General features: G+C 53.3%; 7 protein-coding genes across 7 annotated transcripts; 4 read left to right on the top strand and 3 right to left on the bottom strand.

Moving 5' to 3' along the window:
• Nucleotides 1-5708: 5708 nt before the first annotated feature.
• On the bottom strand, nucleotides 5709-7584 carry J4E86_008516 (uncharacterized protein; the record flags this gene model as incomplete). The annotated part of the gene is made up of 4 exons (XM_051449027.1): nucleotides 5709-5979; nucleotides 6026-6508; nucleotides 6560-6877; nucleotides 6929-7584. The coding sequence occupies 4 exons, from the start codon at nucleotides 7582-7584 to the stop codon at nucleotides 5709-5711; spliced, it is 1728 nt and encodes a 575-aa protein (XP_051300024.1).
• Nucleotides 7585-8187: 603 nt separating this feature from the next.
• Nucleotides 8188-9463, bottom strand: J4E86_008515 (uncharacterized protein; the record flags this gene model as incomplete). Its single annotated transcript, XM_051449026.1, has 3 exons — nucleotides 8188-8341; nucleotides 8391-8639; nucleotides 8688-9463. 3 exons carry the CDS (start codon nucleotides 9461-9463, stop codon nucleotides 8188-8190), a joined length of 1179 nt encoding a protein of 392 aa, XP_051300023.1.
• Nucleotides 9464-10961: 1498 nt separating this feature from the next.
• On the top strand, nucleotides 10962-12234 carry J4E86_008514 (uncharacterized protein; the record flags this gene model as incomplete). The annotated part of the gene is made up of 3 exons (XM_051449025.1): nucleotides 10962-11309; nucleotides 11362-11893; nucleotides 11948-12234. 3 exons carry the CDS (start codon nucleotides 10962-10964, stop codon nucleotides 12232-12234), a joined length of 1167 nt encoding a protein of 388 aa, XP_051300022.1.
• A 748-nt stretch (nucleotides 12235-12982) lies between these two features.
• On the top strand, nucleotides 12983-15759 carry J4E86_008513 (uncharacterized protein; the record flags this gene model as incomplete). The annotated part of the gene is made up of 5 exons (XM_051449024.1): nucleotides 12983-13125; nucleotides 13182-14442; nucleotides 14499-14616; nucleotides 14667-14902; nucleotides 15016-15759. 5 exons carry the CDS (start codon nucleotides 12983-12985, stop codon nucleotides 15757-15759), a joined length of 2502 nt encoding a protein of 833 aa, XP_051300021.1.
• Nucleotides 15760-17973: 2214 nt separating this feature from the next.
• J4E86_008512 (uncharacterized protein) lies at nucleotides 17974-20285 on the top strand (the record flags this gene model as incomplete). The annotated part of the gene is made up of 2 exons (XM_051449023.1): nucleotides 17974-19161; nucleotides 19212-20285. The coding sequence occupies 2 exons, from the start codon at nucleotides 17974-17976 to the stop codon at nucleotides 20283-20285; spliced, it is 2262 nt and encodes a 753-aa protein (XP_051300020.1).
• A 1973-nt stretch (nucleotides 20286-22258) lies between these two features.
• J4E86_008511 (uncharacterized protein) lies at nucleotides 22259-23757 on the top strand (the record flags this gene model as incomplete). Its single annotated transcript, XM_051449022.1, has 2 exons — nucleotides 22259-23453; nucleotides 23516-23757. 2 exons carry the CDS (start codon nucleotides 22259-22261, stop codon nucleotides 23755-23757), a joined length of 1437 nt encoding a protein of 478 aa, XP_051300019.1.
• Nucleotides 23758-23921: 164 nt separating this feature from the next.
• On the bottom strand, nucleotides 23922-24404 carry J4E86_008510 (uncharacterized protein; the record flags this gene model as incomplete). Its single annotated transcript, XM_051449021.1, has 2 exons — nucleotides 23922-23930; nucleotides 23967-24404. 2 exons carry the CDS (start codon nucleotides 24402-24404, stop codon nucleotides 23922-23924), a joined length of 447 nt encoding a protein of 148 aa, XP_051300018.1.
• Nucleotides 24405-24497: the final 93 nt, after the last annotated feature.

Genomic DNA, 24497 nt, shown 5'->3' with positions numbered 1-24497 from the left:
GAACACTATCGATGAAGGTGAGAAGTGAGGTGCTCAGTGAAGAGAGCGCGGAGACGTTAAGCAATATGGGAATGGTGGAGATGGTGGGACTGGCGAGCAGTCTTGGAGGCAAGTACAAGGAGGCAGAAGCAATGCACAGACATATGATGGCGAGAAGAGAGAAGGTGCTAGGGCGCAAGCATCCCAACGCGTGGACGAGCGTATAACGTCTCGACCACGCACTTGCCATATGAGTTTGCTACCAAGAGTCTCTCGCCCTGTATAACGGGCATGCGCTGGGTACAACGTCCTCGGAGATGATCACCAAACTACCAATGCATGTCACCAATAGCGTTCGTATATAAAGGAATGAGTGATTTGAACATATATATACGCAGTGATTGTCAAGCGGGAGGCGCTGGGATGTGGAATTCGCCCAGCCTCGTCTTCGAGACGAGAGGTACGCAGAGTATGCAGCAACCAGAATAGCAAGAGATCAAGACCGCGATAGTTCATAGATAGAGTGTTGGTGTTTAGTGTGCGCACCACAACGCGATGAGTATGGAAAGCCCACACTAGTGAGTCCACGCTAATAACGACGTACTGCAACCCTTTACAGTCTTCCCAGATAGTAGGCGTGCAGGTGCATTTCGTTCATACACCATCTCGCAACAAGTTCGCCCCGTTCTATTTTCCGCTTATAATGCTTAGCTGGCGCGCGCAACTTAGCGCACGTGGACCAATTCGCATCGGACCACGCCTCCCTCTCTCCTGCGATCGGCGTAGGTTATTAGTCCCGAAGGGCAGACCCGGATCTCCCATCACACAGTCGGAAGCGGACAGTAAGGTGTTATCATATTTGACTATCTAAGGTTCTTACAGCATAGCCAGAGCCAACGATGCTCCCACACCTAGCCCATGCGCCTGCGCCTGCACCGAACCTTGAGGCAGAAGCGCTTACGAAGCAAGATCATGTCGCGATTTTGACACCAATTCCCCTTACTGTATTGCTATGCAAAGTCAGACGGCGCCTGCGCCAGGAAGGTTCAGAAACAACCACTCGTTTATCGTTCATATGCGCGACCCAGTATCTACACCACGTTTTCGCTCTTCGCCTTCTACTGGTTGTTACCAGCGCCCTTCCGCTCTGAAATGAGTGCAGGCTACCTACCACGAGCTGACCCTGCCTACACGAGCTAACCCTGCCTATCTCCAATCGCATGATACGAAGGCTCACCCCGCACTTCCTCTACGATCATTGGTCGAAGGAAGCCAATCATTCAATCGCTTGTCTATGTACAAATCGAAGGCGTTGCCGGTGAACGAAACTCAGCAGCGGCCAGTTGTGTCGCCGCAAGGTAGAAATTAAGTACCAAAGACTCCTACAATTCATAAGACCAAAAGACGATAAAAGCATCATTGAAGGGTGATAATGGCACGACTTCTGCTTAACCACCTGGATATAGACTAAACCCTTTTAAGGCTATTCCGTTCCGCATTTCTGCCGGGCGAACGCCGAACAGTTTTGATTTCTCTTCCTGAATTCTGCTCTTGGATAGAACGGTACCAGAAAGGCACTAGGGTGGCGAAGCGACGCTTGCACGTTCACCGATCTGTGTCAATTCTTATCGTATACCAGAAACCTCTGGACAGTAGCAGGTTGTTCTAAGCTTGAATATGACATCACCAAACGCCACTATCTCTACGATAGCGGGGAAATAAGTATTTCAATATGCTGCAGTACGTGTAATACGCATTCATACCTTTTTCATTCCGAGCTTCATGGAATTTGTTTACCCTGCTCTGAATGATGCGAGGTCCATTCGTCTTATGATACCGAGTCATAAACAGGACGAACAACAACTATCGTATACGTTACAAGTTGCCAGCATCGATACTTCCGCTCGATTCTCAGCCCTGTCGTATGTTTGGGGTCCTACCGCCCTACAGCAAATTGTGATCTTGGATGGACATCGATTTCCCATAACACACAATCTCCACCAAGCTCTTTGGCAAGTTCATCATGCTTCGAAACACGAAGCAACCTATTTCGCCCAGCCGGTAGCAATCTGGGCCGATCAGATATGTATCAATCAGAAGAATCTCGGCGAACGCTCATCCCAAGTGGCCATGATGGCCGAGCTTTATACAAAGGCTGAACGCGTCTTCGTGTCGCTCGGCGAATCCCCAACTGCTGCGCATGCTTTCGAAGCAATCACGAATCTCCAACCTCATATTCGCGCGTCCTTGAAGCTTCATAAGACGTTTAATGCCATGCCTAAGCTCTCTGCTGAGGAAATCAGAAATTTGAGTTTACTTGACTGGAAGTCTATCCAGGAGATGCTGGCAGCTACTTGGTTCAGCCGTGTTTGGGTTGTACAAGAAGCCGCACTTGGCAGAAATGTGAAGGTTTTGTATGGTAGCCATCAATTTGCATGGCGCTCATTGATGAATGTGCTTGGATGGCTTTGTTATCCCGCTGCAAGGCTGTACTGGATACATGACCTTACAGGATGGACGTTCTACCAAATATGGGTTTCATTTGATAGGAAGGACCGTAACTTGGACACATCCTTTCGGTCATTACCCGTTCTCGACCTACTCTGTCATACCTCATATGCGTTCAAAGCAACAATTCCACACGATCACCTATACGCGTTTCTAGGTCATCCTTCCTTCCAAACACAAGAGTCCACCGGTAGCTCGCCATCGCCCATAATCCAACCGAATTACTCGCTCGCACCTCAAGCTGTATATTTAGACTTCGCGAAAGCTTGGCTCGAGTATTCCCGCCAACCATATCTACTATCCTGTGTAGATCATAGCGACCTGTCCTTGACTTGTGGGGGAGACGGGAGAAAGGGTCAACCCTATCTCGAACTACCATCATGGTGTCCGCGCTGGAATTACCAGCCACTAGGAGGTATTCGACTGTCTACCGAGAGAGGCGCTTGGGGTTACAGGTCTTCTGATACCACGGAATTTCATCACGAGATATCGGCCGCGAACGAATTGAGAGTCCGGGGACACATTTTCGACACTGTAGTGCACACCTTTGAGAGACTCTCGGAGCTATCAGATCCACGAGAAATCGTTACAGACGAGTCAAAGTTTACCAAGAAGGAGTTTGTAACAATGTCGAAGCTTGGTTATCTGGCGCAATGCGTCTTAAATTGGATGAAAGCAGCAGAAACGTGTTATAGACGAAGAGAAGATGAAGATACACTTGCTGCATTTGCGGCTACAATCACTACGGCATCATGGACTCCAGAGGAAACTCCGTTTGCGCGCCGCATGCAGCTTGCAAAGTTCAGGATGTGCGCGGAATTAGCATTGACTTTCCAAACCGACCTTGAACACGCCCTCGTACCGCTATTCTGGGATGCCCTCAAGGTGGTGAGTCGAGCTTGCAATCGACGGGATCCATTGGAATCCGATTTGACTGCACCAGAAGCGGTGGGGATTGTACGTACAGCGGAGATGGTAATGGGGCCACGGAGACTTTTCGTTACCCGCGGAGGTCGCATTGGTATTGGCCCAGAGATAGCGATTGCGGGAGATGTTTGCTGCATTGTTTCAGGGGCCGAAGTTCCGTATGTGCTGAGATCTTGCGGGCCGTTCGGTTATCTCCTGGTTGGAGAAAGCTATGTGGATGGGACCATGAATGGGGAGGCTGTGAAGTCTTTTGGAGAACAGGGTGACACATGGAAGACGATTGTACTACAGTAGTAGCATCTTCAATGCTCTTGTAGCTCTCAACATCCAAAATTATCCTCCGCTTGATGTATATGTTGTAGGATCGTGATAGTTCGGTTCATTGGGCGGTCTTGTTTTCTCTGATTCAGCGTTGGGTGGTACCACCAGGTCCTGCCATAACTCGCGAGCACGAAGGCTCTTACGCCTTTACACGGATCTAATTAATTACATCTTAAGTCTGTATAGTGCTCCTAGATGATACAAAGTTGTTACATGTAAGATTTTACATGCTGCTAAGACTATACAGGGTTGTAGTTCAACGCCGTTAGAATTAGGACGCTCACGAATAGTTGCTGGTGGTACCCTACGCATACTGACGTCGTTAATGGCATTGTGTAAAATACCGTTCGAAGCCCAAGGTCTGGGTTGGTAAGCCAGCCAACCACCGCATTCCAGAAAACGTCTCCCAAACTTTATGTTGTTACCTGGGGTGTGGCCGCCTCCCCTTAATGATTGGACTGTGTTCGCCTTTTGGCGGGGTCTAGCCTCCCCAGTTAACTTTGTTGTGCCGTCGAGCATCAGCAGGAGCGGCACGTCGAACCAGGAAAAAAAATCCGAACACGTTTGTAGCCTACATGAACATAGAAGCATGCAGAGTAGGTGACCCAACGTCAATGTAGGCTCCAGACCTGTTCAGCATTTCTCTTGTGTAAGGTGGCGGGAAACCATGCACATCGACACTGTTGGTGTAGAATCATGCAAGCGACATTGAGTAAGGCAGGATAGCGGGTATCTACGATCAATTGCTCACCTAGTGCAGACCACGCTGTGCAGTCACTACAGTGCGCTGTTACGAAGTATACGTCGCTGAGGCCAAACCTTGGGAATTGTCACTAGCCGGTGAATGCGGACGAGCCACCGCGGCAGACCTGAAATATCGGTCGCCCTAGGTAAAGGACTCAACTTTCCGCGGCCTTGTTCATGCGATGCTCCAGGAGGACAACACATGGAACGGGGCAACCGCGTGAAGTCACATACGCGCATCGACGCGACAGATGGAACATATTCTAGCGGACCTAGAGAGAGCAAAATATGGAAGCCATCAAATTCTGACCGACTCCGATGCGTCATATGGTCGACGCGATGAGATTTCAATATCCAGGAATGTGAGAGTGCGGCGGTTCGAGAGTCCTAGTTAGCCACAGCAAAACGATACAATCGAAACCTATCACGACGTCAGGCAACAACATGGTCAGCAGCGGAGAAGGGTCAAACCACAACCACAGCCACAGCCTCATGAACCCAATCCACATCCTCAACTCTCCATATCAAAATAGCCAGGGCAACGAAGGAGGAATCCAAGAGAGTATCTAAACACATGAAAATTGGCAGACAAGTCATCCAGGAAGACAGGAAGAGACGAGCTGGTCCTATGTGCTATTAGCAGCCATGAGTCCTCCGCTTCCGTGGTAAGTGTCGCTGATGCATGCGCAATCGTCTGTGAGGAGACCTGAGACCAAGTGAAAGATCTGAACAAGACCGAAGTCCTTTCACAGAACGTACCGAAGTAAGCATTCCTCCACCGCCATGTTCCACGCCATATACAAGCTCTCGCCCATCATCCGCCTAAACAATCATGTCCGTCATCCATCGAGACCTTATCCTTTCAGTATCCACCAAGACCTTCATCCATCATACCTCTGAACGTTCATCCTTCATGTTGATCTTGACAACGCAGCTTCCACCATCCAAGCACTGCACGTTGTACACTTTCGCCAGCATAGCCTGAAAAGCAACGCCCAAAAAGAAGAACAAGCAGACGAAAGAAAGAGAGTCGTATCATACCGTCAACGCCATGCGTACGTACCAGTGTGAGAATGTGCCGAGAGTAGAAACCGTAAGAGTAAACCGAGAGAATGAGCCGTAAAGAAACCGTAAGAACCGATCAAGGTATACTGTACACATGAGTGACTGGGCATGCTCGGCAGTAGTGGCTACCGAGCACCCCACGACAGTTGTGACGTACCGGTCGGTTAAAACCTGCTGGCAGCAGCACCCCAGAGGGAGTTGTAGATCTTGTCCACCACGTAGGAAGCGCGGATGGTGCGGCTGTTGAAAGTACGACCGTTGAGACCTTGGAGAGCCTTCTCACCGCCGGAGACGGAGTCGAACTTGACGAAGACATCACCCTCGCTGTTGGCGTCGACAGCAATGTGAACGACCTTGCCGTACTTCTTGTCACACTCGGACTTGATCTCGTGCTGGAGCTCCTTGTTCCAGTTGTCACCGTAGTTGCGCTGTTCCCTGGTGATATGTTAGCGGATGTCTAAGAGAAGATGCGACGACTTACTCGTCAGGGTCAAAGACGTTCTCGATCTTGACGCACTTGGACGCCATGGGAGCGGCGGGGGCAGGAGCGGGAGCCTTGCGAGTGGTGGGGACAGGCATAGCCTGACCACCCTGCCTGGAGTCTCCGGGAACGTCGCGGCGAGCGAGAGCGTCCATGAGCCTGCTGCGGTCATAGGTCTTGAAGTTGACTCCAGCGACATCGGAGTCGTCAAGAGCAGAGGCACCACTAACACCACGGTCGTCTTTGCTATGGGTACGGTCGAAGACACCACCAGTACCACCAGCATAGGCACCACGACCACCAGCACCGCTGAAGGCAGAGCCTTGGTAGGACTGAGCCTGCTGGGTGAATGTACGGAGGAGGTTCGCGGTCGATTCGGGGGTGAACTTGTCGTTGCCGAGACCAACGCGGATCTGGCGACCGGCGAGCTCGAAACCGTTCATCTCTGCGAGAGCATTCTTAGCGTGCGAGGGGTCAACGAACCTGCGATGTGTTAGCAAGATATGTTGCAGTGAACATGGGCAGACGACTTACTGAACGAAACCATATCCCTTGGAGCGGCCAGGGTTCAACTCATCGCGCTGGAGGATGACCTGCTCAAGCTCACCAAAAGGCTCGAAGATCTCCTGGAGATCCTTCTCGGTGACGCTGAAGTGAATGTTGCCGACGTAGAGACGGTGGAAGGGGGCGCCGTTGGCACCGGGTGCAGCACCGCCCTCGGAAGGACGAGCAGCACGGTTCTTCTCGGCTTCAGTAAGCTGGGCAATGATGGGGACGCCCTTCAGTTTCTGGCCAGTCAGCTCCAGTGCAAGAGGGACAGACTCTTCAGCCTCGAACTCAACGTAGCCGACACTGGACGGATGTTAGCATGTGTGTATGAGGAACGGAGAAGTGAGTACTCACCCCTTGCTACGGCCGGTAACACGGTCCTTGACGATCTGAGCTTCGACAACAGGGCCGACACGCTCGAAGAAGCTGCGCAAGTGGCGCATCTCAGCGCGCTGGGAGATCTGCTGGACGAAGATGGTGCGCTTGTCGCGGTCGTCCTCGGTGACCTCTGGCTTGGGCGGGGTGTTGTTGCGACGGCTGTTGCGACGGTCATCACCACCGTTGCGGCGACGGTCGCGGGACCTCTCGCGGTACCTGTCGTTGCCGCGGTCGCGAGGGGAGCGGGAACGCGGACGACCACTACCGCTGTAGAAGTCGCCTCCGCGGTCACGGCCTCCACGACCTCCACGGCGGTCGCGCGAGCTGCTGCGGCGGAGCCTATCACGGTCTTCATCTGTGTCAGCACCTTTGCTAGAACGGGGACGGCTTCCGTCTCTTCGGCGGTGGTCTCTGTCGCGGCTGCGACGGCGATCTCCATTGGACTCACGATGACGGTCCCCACGGTCTCGGCTCCTATCACGGCGGTCACGGCGGTCTGAGTGGCGGTCGTCGCGGCGGCTGTCGGTGTCGCGCGCCTCGCTGCTGGCAGTGCGCTTGCGCTCGGCGTCCTTCATCTCGACCTCGCGGGCGGTCTCCTCGAGGAGGGCCTCGACTGCGGCTTGGGTAGACATGGCGACGTCGATGGCGTTTCCTAGCTCTCGATAAGCGTAGCTGGTGGAAGTGATGCGCGATGTCACTGCAATGGGCGATGTGTTGTTGTGATGGCGAGCTGGGGCTCAAGTATTGATTTCAATTGCGATATCGAACGGACGTAGAAAATGATACTGCTGGCGCTTGCCGAATGACCTCTTGACCGAGATGCACTTGACAAATGGGTGCTTGATTGAAGCTTTGCTCGTGCAGCACGACGTGTTAATGGGTGGGTGAGTGGAAAGTGGAGAGGCAGGCCTGGGCGTGATAACTTGAAAAGTTGGAGGGGCCTTGGCAGGGTCCGTGTGACTAATAGGCAGCAAGTTACGTGCGGAGGTGACTGCCGCCATGAGCGCAACAGGGAAATGGGCAGTGACCGAAGAAAGGTGAACAGAACAGAAGTGAAGTGATTGTTGGCATTACTATTATCTGAGGTAGTGAGTCATAAAGTTATCTACAAACATCAAAGCTGCATCGACCCAAAATGGCCCTGCAGACCCGCTGAACGCCTTCTTCAATGCCGGTCTTGACAACGTGGTGACAGGTGGGTGTCTAATAACAAAAGTCTATTCGTACGTCGCCATTTAAGTGGACTTGATGACCTTGGAGGGTCCCATCTCAAGCTCGGTGCCGAAGATGCGGTCCCAGAAGCGGCTGGTGACACCGAAACCGTTTTGGTAGTCGGCGAAGTGGTGCGCAAGGTGGTACTTCTTGAGTTGCTGGTAGTAGGGAGGTAGCCTTCAGTTTGTTAGCGACGTCCTTCATAGTTATCTATGGGTATACATACTTCTGGTGGTGGAGGAAGTAATGTGTCATGTCGTAGCAGGTGTAGCCAAAGATACCACCACAGTAGGCAGCCAGAGCGGCATACCAGTTCCAGAAGATGATCGCGTGTGCGAACTTCCAGAACGGTGCTGCCAAGACAGCGAAGAGTGTAGGTGGCATGACGAGCCTGTATCTGTCCATGGGAAGGTAGTGGTGAATACCGTGAAGCAAGAAGTGGAGGGTGATCGCGACGCGGTTATCCGGGAGATGGCTGCTTGATGTTAGTACAGACAGATCCATATGGATGAGCAGTACTTACTCGTCCAAATGGAACAAGCCCCTGTGCAGGACGTATTCGATAATGGTCCAGAATCCCAGCCCAAAGACCCAGTACCCAGCAAGTTCCGTCGCGGAGGATAGTCCACCAAACGCAACGGCTGTTCCATACGCGACACAGGGCCACCAGAGCGATGGCACGACCCACCACGGCGTCTTGCTGAGCGGCTCCAGGAAGTTACCGAACAGCGGCGCGGAGTCGCCTCCCTTGTAGTGGCGCGGGCGATGCACTTGCTGTAGGTAAAAGTCCTTGCTGAATCCACCATTCCAGACCTGCATCAGAAGCGGCTTGCTCAGGTCCAAGAATTTGTGCTGCTTGTAGTCCTGGTTCGGATCCGTCGGCTTTGAAAGATCCTCCGCAGATGACATGCCGGTTGCTTCGTACAGCGGCTTCCCGTCCTGTTCCATGCCCTTGAGCTCCAGCTTGCCAACCTCGGAAGATGGCAGAGGCACGATATCTGCAGGATTCGAGCTCTTTACTACGCCATTCAGAAGATTTTCGGGGACCATGAAGCCCACCAAGTTCTCCTCGAGAATCTCGTATGCGGAATCGGAATGGGTGTGTGAGATCTCGTCCTTCAGGATTGCCTCGATGTCTTTGCCCGCATATTCCAGGATGAACTCGGGGCCACCAGGATGACCATCAAGGAAGTCGGTAACATCGTAGACCTTGGTGCCGATTGTAACATAGCAGGACTTCTCGTTGTTGTGCGCGCGCACCTCGGCGGTCGGAATCGTCGGAAGGGTGCGGCCGGGCATTGTGGTGGTTGTAGACATCAAGTCTATGTTCGGCGGTGGGTTGTTTGCGGTACGTAGGAAGAGGACTGGCGAATGATGTTTATATGTGTCCGGCGGTGTATCTTCAAACACTGGTCTCGGCGGTGTGGTGAATAGCTGCGGTTGCGTGGCGACACTAATTCGGTGGCCGAGGACAGAAGCTGCGGCGCAGTAAAACACAGCACGATGTAGAGAAGGAGCGTATAGGGTGGGAGGATGCGCGGTAGAGTAACAATACAAGCCGCGGGAGTGTACGGAGAGTAATGTAGCAATCAGTCAATTGTCAGGAGAGCCAAGAGATGCGCAGATCTCACCACCCGCAGCTAATGGTGGCGAGACCGGCATTCGTGCGCTTCCACCTCCGAGATGCCACCACGAAATCTCAGACCGCGAATAGGAGATGCAATTTCCCCTCGCCTGGTATTCGCCGTAGTATGCGCTGATTGGCCTCGGTCTCTTGTAGCGCTCTGCTCATGCCCATAGTCGGATCACTGATGTTCTAGTTGTCCGCTTTCGTTGTCCGAATGCTTTCGCTGCCCGGATGCTTTCGGTTGTGGTTTGCATGTCGACCACGCCTGACGCCTAACGCCCCAGGGGATGACAGACTTCCATCGCATTAGTTTGCATGCACAACATTCCAATCAGTCCATAATTTCTAGGTAGACGTAAAATCCTATCTCGATTGATATTACCATCATGAAGGACCTTCTCAGGATCTAGTGCGACACATAATCCGGCGTACCTTGGTGACGCTTTCACGTCTTTCACATGCTTCACGCGTTGCATGGCTACCAATGAGAACCTGAATGCAGCTTGCATTGCTGCGAAACTATCTGGGTGGGTGCCTGGGTCGCATTTGCATTTCTTTGTAAAGGACAGCAGCAAAACTCATCGATAAGATCGAACATCTCTACAAGGTTGACTAACGCTCAACGACCGAGACCCAGAGATCTTATCAGATGCCTATCTCAGGAAATGCAACCATCAAGCAAGCCACCAACTCATCGGCCCGTTGTTTGGAAAGCCATGGCGTGGACGCCAATGACAGGCTGTGAGGCTGTCCGTCAGCCTTGCTGGACCCTTGTCTGCCAGGGGCAGGAACACGACATTGCGTCACTGACGGATACCAAGTCGCGACTTCTTCACTGCAGCCAACAACAGCCAATCCTTGGATATGTGCCTTGCTTGCGGTGCAGGGCCCCGGCCCTTAACCTCACCACCTTTCCCAGCCTTATTCTCAGCATCCTCACAACCTTACGCTCATCTCTATACCTTTGCGACGAAGCTCAGCAGATCTGCACCCTCGCATCACATACCTAGCAACCATTCCTCACTACGAAGACCTATTCTGTGATTGCGCATGCGCCGTGCGCAGTCATAGTCCATCATGTCTGCTGTTATGTCCAACAGGGATCATACCCGGTCTATAAACCGCCTCTCTATCGCACAGCTATGCACCCTCTGCCTGAGCGCGCTGCCTATGGCCGACGCCATTCATCACATGGGACCTAATCACCACATGGCATTTAAGGCACCCTGGAAGACCAATCGAAGGAAACTGGACATAACACCCCTGCTGGTGACGAACCAGTGTCCCGAGCCCATCTGGCCTGGTATTGGAACGCAGTCCGGCACAGGTCCAGGCGAGACTGGCTTCAAGCTTGAACCTGGGGAGACGAGGAATCAGACTGTATCAGAGGACTGGCAGGGTCGAGTCTGGGGGAGAACAAACTGCACCTTCAACGACGATGGCACTGCTGCTGCATCGGGTCGTGGAAAGGCTTGTACATCCGGCGACTGCAACGGCGCCTTGAACTGTCAAGTCGGAGTATGTCATACTCATCTTCCCTTCTAACCGACTCCCGCTGACTCAGACACAGGGAGACGTACCCGTTTCGCTCGCCGAATTCACGTTGGACGCCGGAGACGGAAACACATACTACGACATCTCACTTGTCGATGGCTACAATGTCCCCATGGCAATTGTCCTCCAGCCGCTGGACAACGTGACGCTCGACGACATCCCTCCGAACCTCACCAACCCGTCTTGTCAAGGCACAGACGGGCTCCTGGCTACCCAGGGCTACAACCCGTACCCAGAATTTCCCAACTTCCTCCGCACGAATACCTCGTATCCACTCTCCTTCGACCAGGACGTAGACGAGAATAAGATCTCCAAATGGTGTCCATGGGATCTACAGCAGAGCCCTCCCGAGAAGCCAGGCGACGGCGTATACCCTTACCCTGACGACAACATCCAACGGCCGCAATTCAACCCATGCTTCTCTGCATGTGCGAAGAACAACCAGCCCAAGGACTGCTGCACTGGCGAATACAACTCCCCGAACAAATGCGAACCGAGCGAGTACTCCAAGAACGTCAAGGCCGTCTGTCCGGATGCTTACAGCTATGGTACGTTCAGTCACACTGAACAATTAGAATGAATATGACTAACAGCCACAACAGCATTCGACGACCAATTCTCTACCTTCATCATCCCCTCTGGCGCCGGCTTCGAAGTCGTATTTTGCCCTGGTGCGCGTTCCACAACCATCCTTGCGACGAGTCGAGATAAGATGCTGGCGTTGGCGCAGAATGGGAGGGTCGAGAGACAGACTACGATGATGATGAGCGAAGCCAGGAGTGACGAGGTCCGGAGAAGCGCTGCATCGGGAATCTCCCGACCCGACGGCAGCTTGCTCGCCTTCATCTCGGCTGTGGTAGCTGCTGCTTCAGCTTCATACATTTGGTAGCAAGGCGGTCGCACATGGTCAAAAGGGGTCTGGAAACTCCGTTGTTGCTAGTAGTTGAAGGTTGGATAGCTCTGGTGGTTGCCGTCGTTTGATACTCGGATAGTTCTATACCCTTTGTCTTTATACGATTTCTTCTTCAAAACCCCCATTACATTAACTTCCTGATCGCCGAAGGCTTACTGCATGCTCACATATGCCGCCTCGGAAAGCCGGCAGCCTATTCACCCTCCGTTGTTAAAGAAGCAATCCTGAGGTTGCACGACGCCGGCACCATCCCACACCGCGTGGGGCTGCACCACCCGGAACGCTGCCGTCGCGCCTCTCCCATCCTACACAACACTTTCAACTTCTGCATTCGACACGGAGCGACCAGGACCGCTACCATCTCGCAACTCGCCGTCTATACCTGCACCTCGTGGCCGCTGGACGGCTGAACTGCGGCTCAAGACCGCATCTTCCGACGTCAGATCCACAAATGGTATCGCGCTAGCTGCTTTGGGCGCGGAGCAAGCACTCCGTCTTCCTTTCTTGACCACGTTAAGCGCGAGAGGGAGCTCAACGCGGCACTGCTTGCTCCGGAGTGGTGAAACGTCTGATGTGGTATGGTTGAGGTTTTCGGTCGTCATTCAAGAGAAGGGCGTCCCTGCCTAGGTGATTGTACCTACCCCGCCAATTGGTAGTACCAGACAGCCACTTCCCGTGCTGTCAGAAGACTGAACAATTACCACCATCTTGAACAACAAGAATCATGGCGAAGGCACAGGCTCTCAGCGTTCACGTCTTGTCGAAAGGATGGACGTTCAAGCAGGGTGATGATTCTGCTAAGGATGCGTGGATGCCAGTCAAAAAGGTCCCTACGAATGTTCACCTGGACCTGATGGACAATGAGAAGTACGTCCAACATTCCAAAATCTACATGAACTTGGAAGAACTGACGCGGAGACTAGAATTCCAGATCCGTTCCTGGGCTTCAATGAACTTGAAGCAGAATGGGTAGCAGACAAGACCTGGACCTACAAAGTCGAACTGCCTAAAGTACCAGAGGCGAAGGAAGGCGTCGTACATATACTCGCATTTGACGGCCTCGACACCTTCGCCACTGTCAAGCTCAATGGAGAGACTGTCCTGAAGAGCGACAACATGTTCGTCCCGCATCGCCTTGATGTGACTAAGAAGCTCAGCTCCGACGGCGTTAACACTTTGGAGATCGACTTCGCCTCCGCACGTCTTGAAGCTATCAAGATCAAGGAGAAGTATCCGGATCACAGATGGATCGGATTCAACGGCGACATGTCAAGGCTTGCCGTGAGGAAGGCCCAGTATCATTGGGGCTGGGACTGGGGACCGATCTTGAACACTTGCGGTCCGTGGCGCGAAGTACGACTGGAGACCTATCAAACACGAGCAAAGGACCTGAGAGTCGACTATAAGCTCGATGATAGCCTCAAATCCGTCCAAGGAACCATTTCTGCGACTGTTGAGGGCGACTCGGCGGATAGCGTCAGCTTTGATGTATACGATGGTGATCAACGTGTCTTCAGAGAGACTGCGAAAATAAGCGACGGCATTGCTAAAGTGGATTTCCATGTCAGCAGTCCCAAGTTGTGGTACCCGCACGGTTATGGCGAGCAGCCGCTGTACACTGTCACTGCAACGGTCCTTGCCAATGGCACAGACGTTCATCAGATATCACGGCGAACAGGATTCCGGAAGGGCGAACTCATTCAGGAGCCGGATGCGATTGGCAAAAGCTTCTACTTCCGTGTCAATGGCGTCGATGTGTTCTGTGGCGGTTCGGATTGGATCCCCGCGGATTCATTCACTCCCCGCGTAACCGAGGAGAAGTACCGTAAATGGCTCGAGATGATGGTCGATGGCTACCAAATAATGATCAGAATCTGGGGCGGCGGCATCTGGGAAGAAGACATATTCTACGAGCTCTGCGACGAACTCGGTGTCCTTGTGTGGCAAGATTTCATGTTTGGGTGCGGCAACTATCCCGCCTTTCCGGACATCTTGCGATCAATCAAGGAAGAGTGCACTGCCAACGTCACCAGATTGCGACATCACCCATCCATCATCATCTATGCGGGGAACAATGAGGACTACCAGGTGCAGGAGTCGTATGGCTTGACTTACGATTACGAGGACAAGAACCCGGACAACTGGCTAAAGACCGATTTCCCGGCCAGGTACATATACGAAAAGGTACGTGCGTATCGCATACTAGCAAATACCATTACGCTGACAGTACACTTTGGTAGCTGCTGCCCGACGTCGTTGCGGCGGAAAGCCCACATGTGCCATATCACCCAGGGTCACCATGGGGCGACGGACTTAAGACGTCAAACCCCACAGTGGGTGACATGCATCAGTGGAATGGTAATAATCTCCACATTGCCTCACATATAGTATACTAACGATGGATACAGTATGGCACGGCACACAAGAGAAGTACCAGATATTCGACACGCTCGGGGGACGCTTTAACAGCGAATTCGGCATGGAAGCCTTCCCACACATCGACACGATCAAGTACTACTGCACCGACCCCTCTCAGCTTTACCCGCAAAGCCACATGCTTGATTTCCACAACAAGGCCGACGGCCACGAGCGGCGAATAGCCACGTATCTGGTGGAAAACTTCCGGACCAAGACCGACCTAGAGGTACGTGCCGTCCGACGGTTACCCGGTTCATGGTCGGGAACTAGACCAAGTGGGCCGCAATATAGCCGGTATAGGGTACTGACAGCGAATAGTCGTTCATCCACCTTACACAGCTGTCGCAAGCCGAAGCACTAATGTTCGGCTACAGGGGCTGGAGGCGCCAGTGGGGACAAAACAGGCATTGTGGTGGTGCACTCGTCTGGCAGCTCAACGACTGCTGGCCAGTTACCTCGTGGTCCATCGTCGATTACTTCCAGCGCAAGAAACCGGCTTACTACGCCATGCGCCGCGTACTTGCCCCGATTGCTGTGGCAGTCAAACGGGCGCATTTTGATTGGAGCGTCGTGCATGCCAGAGTGCCCCCAACGAGCGACTACGAAGTCTGGGTCGCGAGTCAGAGGCTAGAAGAAGTGGTCGCAACTGTTGAGCTGCGGTATATAAGCGTTGAGAGCGGCAAGGAGATTAAGAATAAGATCGTCAAGAAGGATATCAGGCTCGTACCGAACGGAACGACCGACGTTCTGTCAGGCACGATCGACAACCGGAACGAGGAGCCGCATGTCCTAGCCGTACGCATATGGGTCGATGGCGAAATCGTGTCGCGCGACGTCGATTGGCCGCAGCCACTCAAGTATCTGGATTTCAAGGACCGCGGGCTGGAAGTCGTACCCCAAGGCGAGACTATCACAGTAAAGGCACAGAAGCCGACCAAGGGTCTGGTCTTTGAGGAGCGCTCTGGCGTCCTCGTTCACGACAGCGCTATAGATGTTATTCCTGGCGATGAGCAAGTCATCAAGGTCAAGGGGCTGGGTAAGCAGGACGAACCGTTGAGGTGGACATACTTGGGCAAAGAGTAGCGATCAGCTCGTAACTGTGGATTCGGAATGTGGAGGTTGCTTGACGAGGTGGGAAGGATGCAGGATCACAATGCTGTGGAGTATGTGGAAATGCAAAGTATACATGTAGTTAGAGGAACATGTCTTCGCGCATGCGGATGCGCCAGCACTCCAAGTCCTTCATCACCACATCATTACTTGCAACATCCAGCGGCCCTGCGTATAGAGTCATCTCGGACGATCTAACATAAACTTTGTGAATACGGACATTATAGGCAAGGAGCGACACATTTACGAATTACTGGATTACTCAACGGTAATACTACGCATTGTCGAGTACATACATAGAGTTTGAACCGGCGGCCTATATGTGAGGCTGCTATAGGTCCGTCGTCATGTTGGCCTGCCAAGGCCTGGATATGAAAGGCGTCTATCTTTCCAGGGTAAATTAAATGGCGTTGCTGGCGGGATGTCGCATTGGTTGGACGCGGCATGCATGGGGTAGAGGGGTGCAGGCAAATGCAACCTAGCCGCATGCTGTCACGCAAAGCTGGTTCCCAAAGTTCGCAGCGATGGTGGTGCAGTTTGCGGGTCAAGAGGCTTGGGAAGGAGCGAAGGGTTGATAGGAAGGTGGTGGACGACCTCTCTCTCTTTCTGTGTGTTTGTGTTTGTGGTACTGGTAGAGCATACATGCCCAGTACCTACGAAGCCTTGCAAATAGCCGGTGATGCTTTCCTTCAGCGCTCTCTTAGTAGTGGTCAGAGTACTGCTGCATGGGGTAGAGGGTGCAGACAGTATGCATCCTAGCCGCATGCATCACGCAAAGCCGGTTCGCAGCAACTACGCTGTGCTCTCGGCCCAGGAAGGATCGCGACCCGGACGCTGGTATGTGGACTTTTATTTTGGATACTGAATATGCCGGCAGAAGGCCGTGGTAGCGAATACGCGCAGACCCTCTTCGTTCTTTCGCCTGTAACGCGGCTTGCCTGTAATGACCGGCCTTCATAGATCGGGTGAGCAGTACCCGAAACATGGTGTTCGACGTTTGGGTCTGGAATTTAGGTTCGCAGCGCACCACCCGCTCTCCCCAGAGATCCACACACACATGTACAAGTTCTCTAACGTAGACCCGCCATCCTTTCTCATCCGCGGACATGCGATCGAGAGTACGCGCTGCTTGATCGTGGCGGGAAGGATCCGCACTCGCTGAAACGACGTGCAGTAGTGCTGCCGCAGGCGGCCAGGTGGGAAAAAAGGGTTGCTTCATGTCCCGTCGGACGAGAAAGGCAACTGACATGCGCGATCTCTTCTGGAACGCATTTCGAAGCCGTCGGCAGCGGCACGCTCCCATCTCTCGACACCAATCTCGCTTGGCTCACCCCCTCCCCTCCCCCTCGCAAGCCCTGGAAGCAAGGCAAGACGCAATCCCTTCCCGTCCGCCCGTCTCAACGGTCGCCTGCACTTATTTTTTTTCTCCTCATCTTGCCAAACTCCACCAGTCAGCCCTGCTGCATGCATCACCGGGGTGCTGTGGGCTATAATGCGGGGATTATACCCTCTTGAATAGTCCACTCTGGAAGGCTGTTTTGTCGCTCCGGCCCTGCTACTGCGACTTGCGACTAGCTTCCGCGCGCCGACTTCATACACACAAGCTTTCTGCAGGATTATGACGGCACATGCCTGGAAGCCAGACGCACCTACGTTTACGTTTTTGCCTCTGTGCACTTTCTCGTTTTTTTATTCAGGCTGCAGATGGTATGCGTTCAGCTCAAACTGCACTACCGAGCGTCTCTGATATATCAGATCCCGGTTCGTCGACGTTTTAGTTCCGAGTCTTGTTATATTGGTCCTGGGACGTACCACTGGTACTTTGGACCATCGTCTTGGTTTTTCGCCTCCCTCCAGACTGTCCTGTCACGACATATTTCATCGAGCGTCCTGCAGGGTCGTCTGACAACTCTGGCCTGAACTTCTTTCTCTTTCAGCTCGTGGTTGTCGAGTGCGTGGCCAGCCGACGTACCACCGAGGTCATCGCAACATGTTCCATACCTTCCAGTCGTCCGTGGGTATGCGCTCGCCCGGAATAGACAGCGACAGCGCGGGAAAACCATCACGACCGCCTGGCTCACGACGGATTTCCACCAGCAACGCCTGTGTCGAATGCAGGAGACGCAAGATTCGGTGTGACGGTTCACAACCTTGCGGACAATGCCAATGGTATCAGCACCCTGAGGCATGTGGCTATTCGAAGCCTGCACAGCGAGTTGTGCCCAGCAGAAAGTGAGCATTCTAGAACACTGCCAGGACAGATTTGGCGCTAATCAGTTTGGTAGACTAGTCGACAAGCTTTCCAACAACATCGAACAGTACAAGACCATCTTGACAAAGCTGTACGGAGTCAAGAACCTGGAATCGCTCGCTAATCTTCCGCGGGAAGAATTGCTAGAACTGGCTCTGTCATCCTCAGCAAACCACCCAACGACATCACCATCGGCGGCCGATTCGCAAGCCTTATCCGACGCCCAAGCTGGATCTGATGGAGCCGAGAGCTTGGAAGCGCTCGAGCAGGCGCCGCCTGAAGATCCTTACTGGGACGAGGCACGGAAGCACCAACTCCGTGTCCAAGGCATCTCCGACGATGTGAACGGGCTGTCAATGTCGGTCGACCGCCTGTCTTCTTACGTTGGCATCTCGTCAATCACAGCCGCACTAAAGGTTATCGTGCGATGCGCGCCTCAGGCACGTTCACTAATCGCACATAACAGCCAGGAGACTGCGCTACCAAGCCGTGCAGGCTCACCGCCACCAGAGCTAGCAGATAACAGACCTGATGCTCTACCGCCTCCTCAGCATGGCCAAGAACTGCTTGAGAGCTACTTCGACCGCGTACATCCTTTTTGTCCTATGATCGATGAGCGCAAGTTTTGGTCTACATTCTTGTACGGTAACCGCAAGGACTCAGCATGGCTTGCACTACTCAACATGGTCTTCGCGCTGGGGTCGCTTGCCTCCCTAGCTGCGGACAACGAAGCTCACTATGTCTACTTCAACCGATCTCGGCGGCATCTGTCTCTCGAGTCGTTCGGAAGCGGCAATCTGGAAGTCCTCCAGGCTCTGGCTATCATGAGCGGATACTACATGCACTATCTCAACCGCCCGAATGAAGCGCATTCGTTGATGGGTGGTACGCTTCGCATGGCTACTGCACTTGGTTTGCATCGCGAGTACTCAGAGCGGAGCGACGCGAGTAGACAGTTCATGGCCCCGGGCGAGGAAGACTCGATATCTCCTGAGATGCGCCGGCGTATCTGGTGGAGTCTGTTTTGCCTGGATTCATGGGCTTCCACTACGACTGGACGGCCTTCGCTGGGGAGAATGGGTCCTTCCATCACTGTTCTGAGACCGGGCACGGCTGTGAACGCTGTAAGACTTACTGATGCATGTTTCAAAGCGCAATACTGACGTCACGATAGCCTCAGTGTATTCCACCACCCAATAGCCCTCAGTACATCGAGCAGCTCAAGATCCTTCCTCTAGTTCATGCCTCAGCATTCTGTCAGATCGCTACCAGGATACAGGACCGACTTGTCGAGTCGCCACTCCTTTCCTCTGCGGAGACAGCTAGCTACGACGCGCAGGTTGTAAAGTGGCATGAAGAGCTACCATCAATCCTTTCCAACCCCGATGAGCCGTGTCCAGAGTTTCTCCGACGAACGCGCTTGGTCATGAAGTGGAGGTTCCAGAACATCCGCATCATCCTCCACCGCCCAATCTTGCTCACCGCCGCACTTCGACGTTCCCCATGGGTCGCCCTGAGCGCAGACGAAAAGGTTGCAGTAGGCAAATGCCGACTCATCGCCTCCAAGACTATCGAAGAAATCAGCCAAGAATGCATGCCCGACCTCATCTCCGGTTGGAACGCAGTATGGTTCTGCTTTCAGGCGTGCATGGTCCCACTCGTCTCCCTCTTCAGCGACACGAGCATACCAGAAGAAGCCGAAAAATGGAAGACCAGTATCGAAACAGCACTCACATTCTTCGAGACAGTCAAAGACTGGAGTATCGCAGCGAAAAGAAGCGGCGATGCAGTAACCCGGCTCTACGCAGCGTACAAAACGAACGTCTCTACACTATCACACCAAACCCAGCCAACTATGGCACACATCCCGCACCCCCAGCAATACCACCCACAACAACCTCATTCCCACAGCCAAACACACACCCACTTCGCCATCCCCGGTACTTCGACCGCACCTTCCATGCTCAACACCCATGCCGCCGCCTACACACCTCAGCACCCATCGATGTCGCAACCCCAACAACAGCATCCCTCTTCCTTCGGCCACCACTACAACCCCGCAACACCTACCTGGGCCAGCGCCAGCAACGACCCGACTATTCTGAACAACTTCTGGGACGACATGATGTGGGATACAAACTTACCGGATATGCTAGAGACGCCGTTTGGGCTGGGGAACGAATATGAGTTTGGTGGTGCGGCGCAGGATTCTGGGGCGCAGGGCGCGTGTTGGATGCATGGGAACTAATCGCAACGTTGGGGAGCGTTGACGTGACGCTCCTGTATCGTGGAATACACAGTATGCACAGCATTGGGGGCTCGGCGCATCACTGGAACGCAGATCCGATATGCAAATGCCTAGGACGACTCCATCCACCGACACCGGGCGAGAGCGGCCCAGTCGCTCGCATACCCACCCTCCTATCTCCCCTCCATGCCCCTCGATTCCCGGCATACGGAGACTGCACGTTGTCTACAGCCGTAGCACAAGCTGCAGCAAGCAATATACAACAGCCGGCACCGGCACCCGTAGACGCGGAGTATACGCGACATGGATGCTGAGACACCCTTGTACTTCGTCTCATGTATATTTGCATGGTATATCCGTGCTTCCGCGCGCGTCTCGGGAAATCGGGATACAGGATGATTGCCGCGGGTTGGAAATAGATCGGCAGTAGGTGTGTGGAAAGGGCTTCTGGAATTACTCTGACGAAGCCGCAGCTTTGCGTTTGTTGATTTTGTTGATCATGATATTACTGGGTTGGATGAGAGTGAGGCTGGCAGGCAGCTTTGGGGTAGAGTGTTGAGGGCAGCGCTGCATGTGTCCATTTCCTCTCACATCTTCACGCATCAACATCTTTCTATCCTTTTTCCGCGTACATCCCTCCTTCCCCTCACGTCTCTTACCCGTCTCTTTACCCCTTCGCCATTCCATCACCAAGTACCGCATACATGGTTAGACATCTTCCCGAGCTCCTTTTCACACTTTGTTATAGACCAGGGGGGTGAGCATTATGATACCCCGGATTCTGGTGGTGGCTAAATAGCTAGTGGAGATGCGGATGCGTAGTTGATCGCACGCATGCATGCACGCACGTTGGACATAGTTAGATATAGACTTGAACATGTATATCGCTGTTTGCCGAATGTAGAGAGGGAGTGCGTGAGACCGTTGTTGAGGTGACGTGTGATGGGCTTAAAAGAGGACATATAGGGGGCTGTTACGAGGTGAGGTGACTTACTTCACCTTTTTGGGGTGGGAGGGCGTGTTTAGGCTAAGAGGATGGGTGCGTGTGCGATGAGCGGAGTGAGGATGAGACGGGGAGGTTTCCAAGGTTTGCAGGCGCAGGACTACTTGTACGACAATGCTGTGGCTGGTCGATGGAGATTGTTGATATATCAGCACGTACGCCTCTTCCTCTCCATCACGCGATCCGCTGAATCCAGAACACTCCCAAACCTCACCACAAGCACAACACCAGCCAACCCTCCCCACCAAACCCTCAGTAAACACAAATCTCATCCATCTTGGCAGCTACACCAATTGCTTAACCGACCTGTATGCTCATCGGTGAGTATGCGCAAGTCGTGGTGATATGCTGTGTGAGCTGGTGAGGTATATGCAGGGTTCACGATCCATCCGTAGATGTTGAGTGTGCAAGCGAGAAACGTGACGCACGTGGTCGTCTTCAACGTGGCAGGCCAGCCGAGGTGAGCGGGGCGCCGATGACGGAATGCGTGCGTGTGTTATCGATAAGACACCTTGAGATGTTGTCTTGGAATGCTACTGCGTGTGCGGGCTGGGCGCGATAGACTCCGCGCGCTAGACTATGGAAGCATGCTTGGTAGGCGGTAGTACTTGGTACCGTGGTACGGGTGCATGGTGACAGATGATAGACGGGCCCTGGAAGTCGGGTTTGTAGAAGGATCTCGGGATGGTCTGTCAGGATACTTCAATACCTTGGGAGGCACGTTCGCAAACAAAGGAGTCGGGACGATTAGACAAAGTTCACCTATCACCACGCCGCGCATCTCCCCCACGTGTACGCTGGAAGCTTGGCCACAAGCGGTCGATCGCGACTATGGCGCTTGGCTGGCTTGCTTCACCGGACCTATTTCACCGCCGCCATCACTGGCATCCGTGAAAGGAGCGCGCAATTGCTTCAGCATCTATCTGCACTCTTCCACATCAGCGTGCGAAATCGAGTAACCACCGCAACAATGTCAGAACCCGATCTGCACCGCGCCATATCCATGAAACCGCACCCGTTCCACACGCACCCGGACCGCATAGAACGCACATCAAGTCCCCACCACGCGCACCTCAGCGCCAGCAGCAGCAACAACAGCCCCAGCGCGCAACATACCCACAGCCATGCCGACGCTTCAACTCCGCGCAAGAACGACGCCAGCAGCACCGCCATCGAAACCACCGCCCCAACGCCCTCCCACGACCCCATAGCCCGCCACATCCGCCACCACCCCGACGTCTCAGACCTAGAATCGCAATCACCCCCGTCCTACACCCCCGACAACGACCCCTACTCCCTCTCCTCCGCTATAAAACCCGAATCCGAACTCGCCCTCATCCGCGCCAACACATCGCGCAAACGCGATGGCTGCGGGCCCATCACCCTCAACAAGGCCGCGACGTCCGCGAAGAAGCTCGAGGAGTTTTACTCTGCCCAAAATGAGAATATAGAGAGGTTGCTTAAGCCCGTGGCGGAGCATAGGGCGGCGGCGAAGGATGAGGATACGGCGAATCATCTCAAGTATAAGATTGCTGTTATTGGGAGTTTTGCTGCGAATATCATACTGGCTGTGTTGCAGCTTTATGCGGCGGTGTCTTCGAGGTCGCTGTCGCTGTTTACGACTATGGCGGATTCGTTGTTTGATCCCTTGAGCAATCTTACGCTGATTATGTGTAATCGCGCTGTTGCGAGGGTGGACGCGAGGAAGTTCCCCTCCGGGAAGGCGAGGATTGAAACGGCGGGAAATCTTTCTTTCTGCGCGCTTATGATTACCGTTTCGGTGGTCATCATCGTCGAGTCTATCCGCACAGTCGCCGAACATAACGGTCCTGAGACGAACGACTTCTTCCTTCCGTCTGTCATTGCTGTCAGCATAGCGTTTGCGACCAAGTTCTCGCTGTTCTTGTACTGTTGGGCTTTGCGCAACAAGTACAGCCAAGTCAGGATTCTGTGGGAAGATCATAGGAACGATCTCTTCATCAACGGATTCGGTGTCTTGACTAGTGTTGGTGGATCAAAGTTGAAGTGGTGGTTGGATCCTATGGGCGCGATGATACTTTCCGTTTTGATCATCTTCCTTTGGTCGAGGACGGCGTACTCGGAGTTTCAGCTCCTCATTGGTGTTACGGCTGATACTGCTATGCTGCAGCATATCACTTATATCTGTAAGTCTTCCTCTTCATCTGTCATCTTTTATGAAACGTCCACTAATCATTGTCTTTCTCAGCGATGACACACTCCCCCACCATCCTTCAAATCGATACCGTACGCGCCTACCACAGCGGCCCGCGTCTCATCGTCGAAGTCGACATTGTCATGGACCCTGAAGCTACTCTACGCGCTACACATGATGTCGCCGAGGAACTTCAGATAAAGCTGGAGAGTCTTCCTGATGTAGAGAGAGCATATGTGCATGTTGATTATGAGACAGATCACCGGCCTGAGCACTTCTTGAAAAAGGAGTTGTAAGCGGCGATGGATAACGCATGGAGATAAGAAGAGTAGTGCCGGATAGATAGGCACTGAAGATGAAAAGTACTGCGCTATGGAAGTTGTATATATCCATCTCGACTCTTGTCCTCTTTCCATATCGACTATGATAACCAAATCACCACGCCATCACCCCCACCAATCTACTTCCCCTTCCTCCGATACGGACTCGCCATCCCACCACCTACCCTCCCACCCTGCACATTCCACTCAGCCGCACTCCCCGCTCCAGCCCTATCCTCAGAAAGATCATAGTCGCCAAAGTTTCTTTCTTTGAAATCATTCCAGCGCTCGCGGAGCGTTTTCTTCTTGCGATCTGCTCGTCGCTGAGCGTCTAAATCGGTATATTCGGAACCGAGGACTGCTGCGATGGTACTTGCGGGTGCGCCGCTGCTGTGTCGTTGGTTTGTGGGTGCGGGGCGTGATGTAGGCTGCTTTTGCGGGTCTGTAGAAGAAGTGGAGGGGTTGGTAGGGTATTTTGGTGGCTGGGCTGATGGCTCGGCGTCGTAGTAGATGGGTGGTGTATCGTTGGGGTCGATGTTGTTTCTGTTGACGTTGGCGTTGGATTTGGCATCAGTCGAATCCGACTTTTCGATGCCCTGGGTGTAATCCGATTTCGCGCCCATGTTGTGCCTGGCGAGAGTGTCGCAAGTGGCTGATAAGTTCGCAGCGTTGTGGATATAATGGCAGTAGCTTTGTGCATAACAATGGTCAAACCA

Source organism: Alternaria arbusti (genome assembly GCF_024043155.1).
Source record: "Alternaria arbusti strain BMP 1465 chromosome Unknown scaffold_13, whole genome shotgun sequence".
Classification (NCBI taxonomy): Eukaryota; Fungi; Ascomycota; class Dothideomycetes; order Pleosporales; family Pleosporaceae; genus Alternaria; species Alternaria arbusti.
The sequence above is the reverse complement of the archived record's forward strand: the minus strand, read 5'-3'. Positions and strand labels throughout refer to the sequence as shown.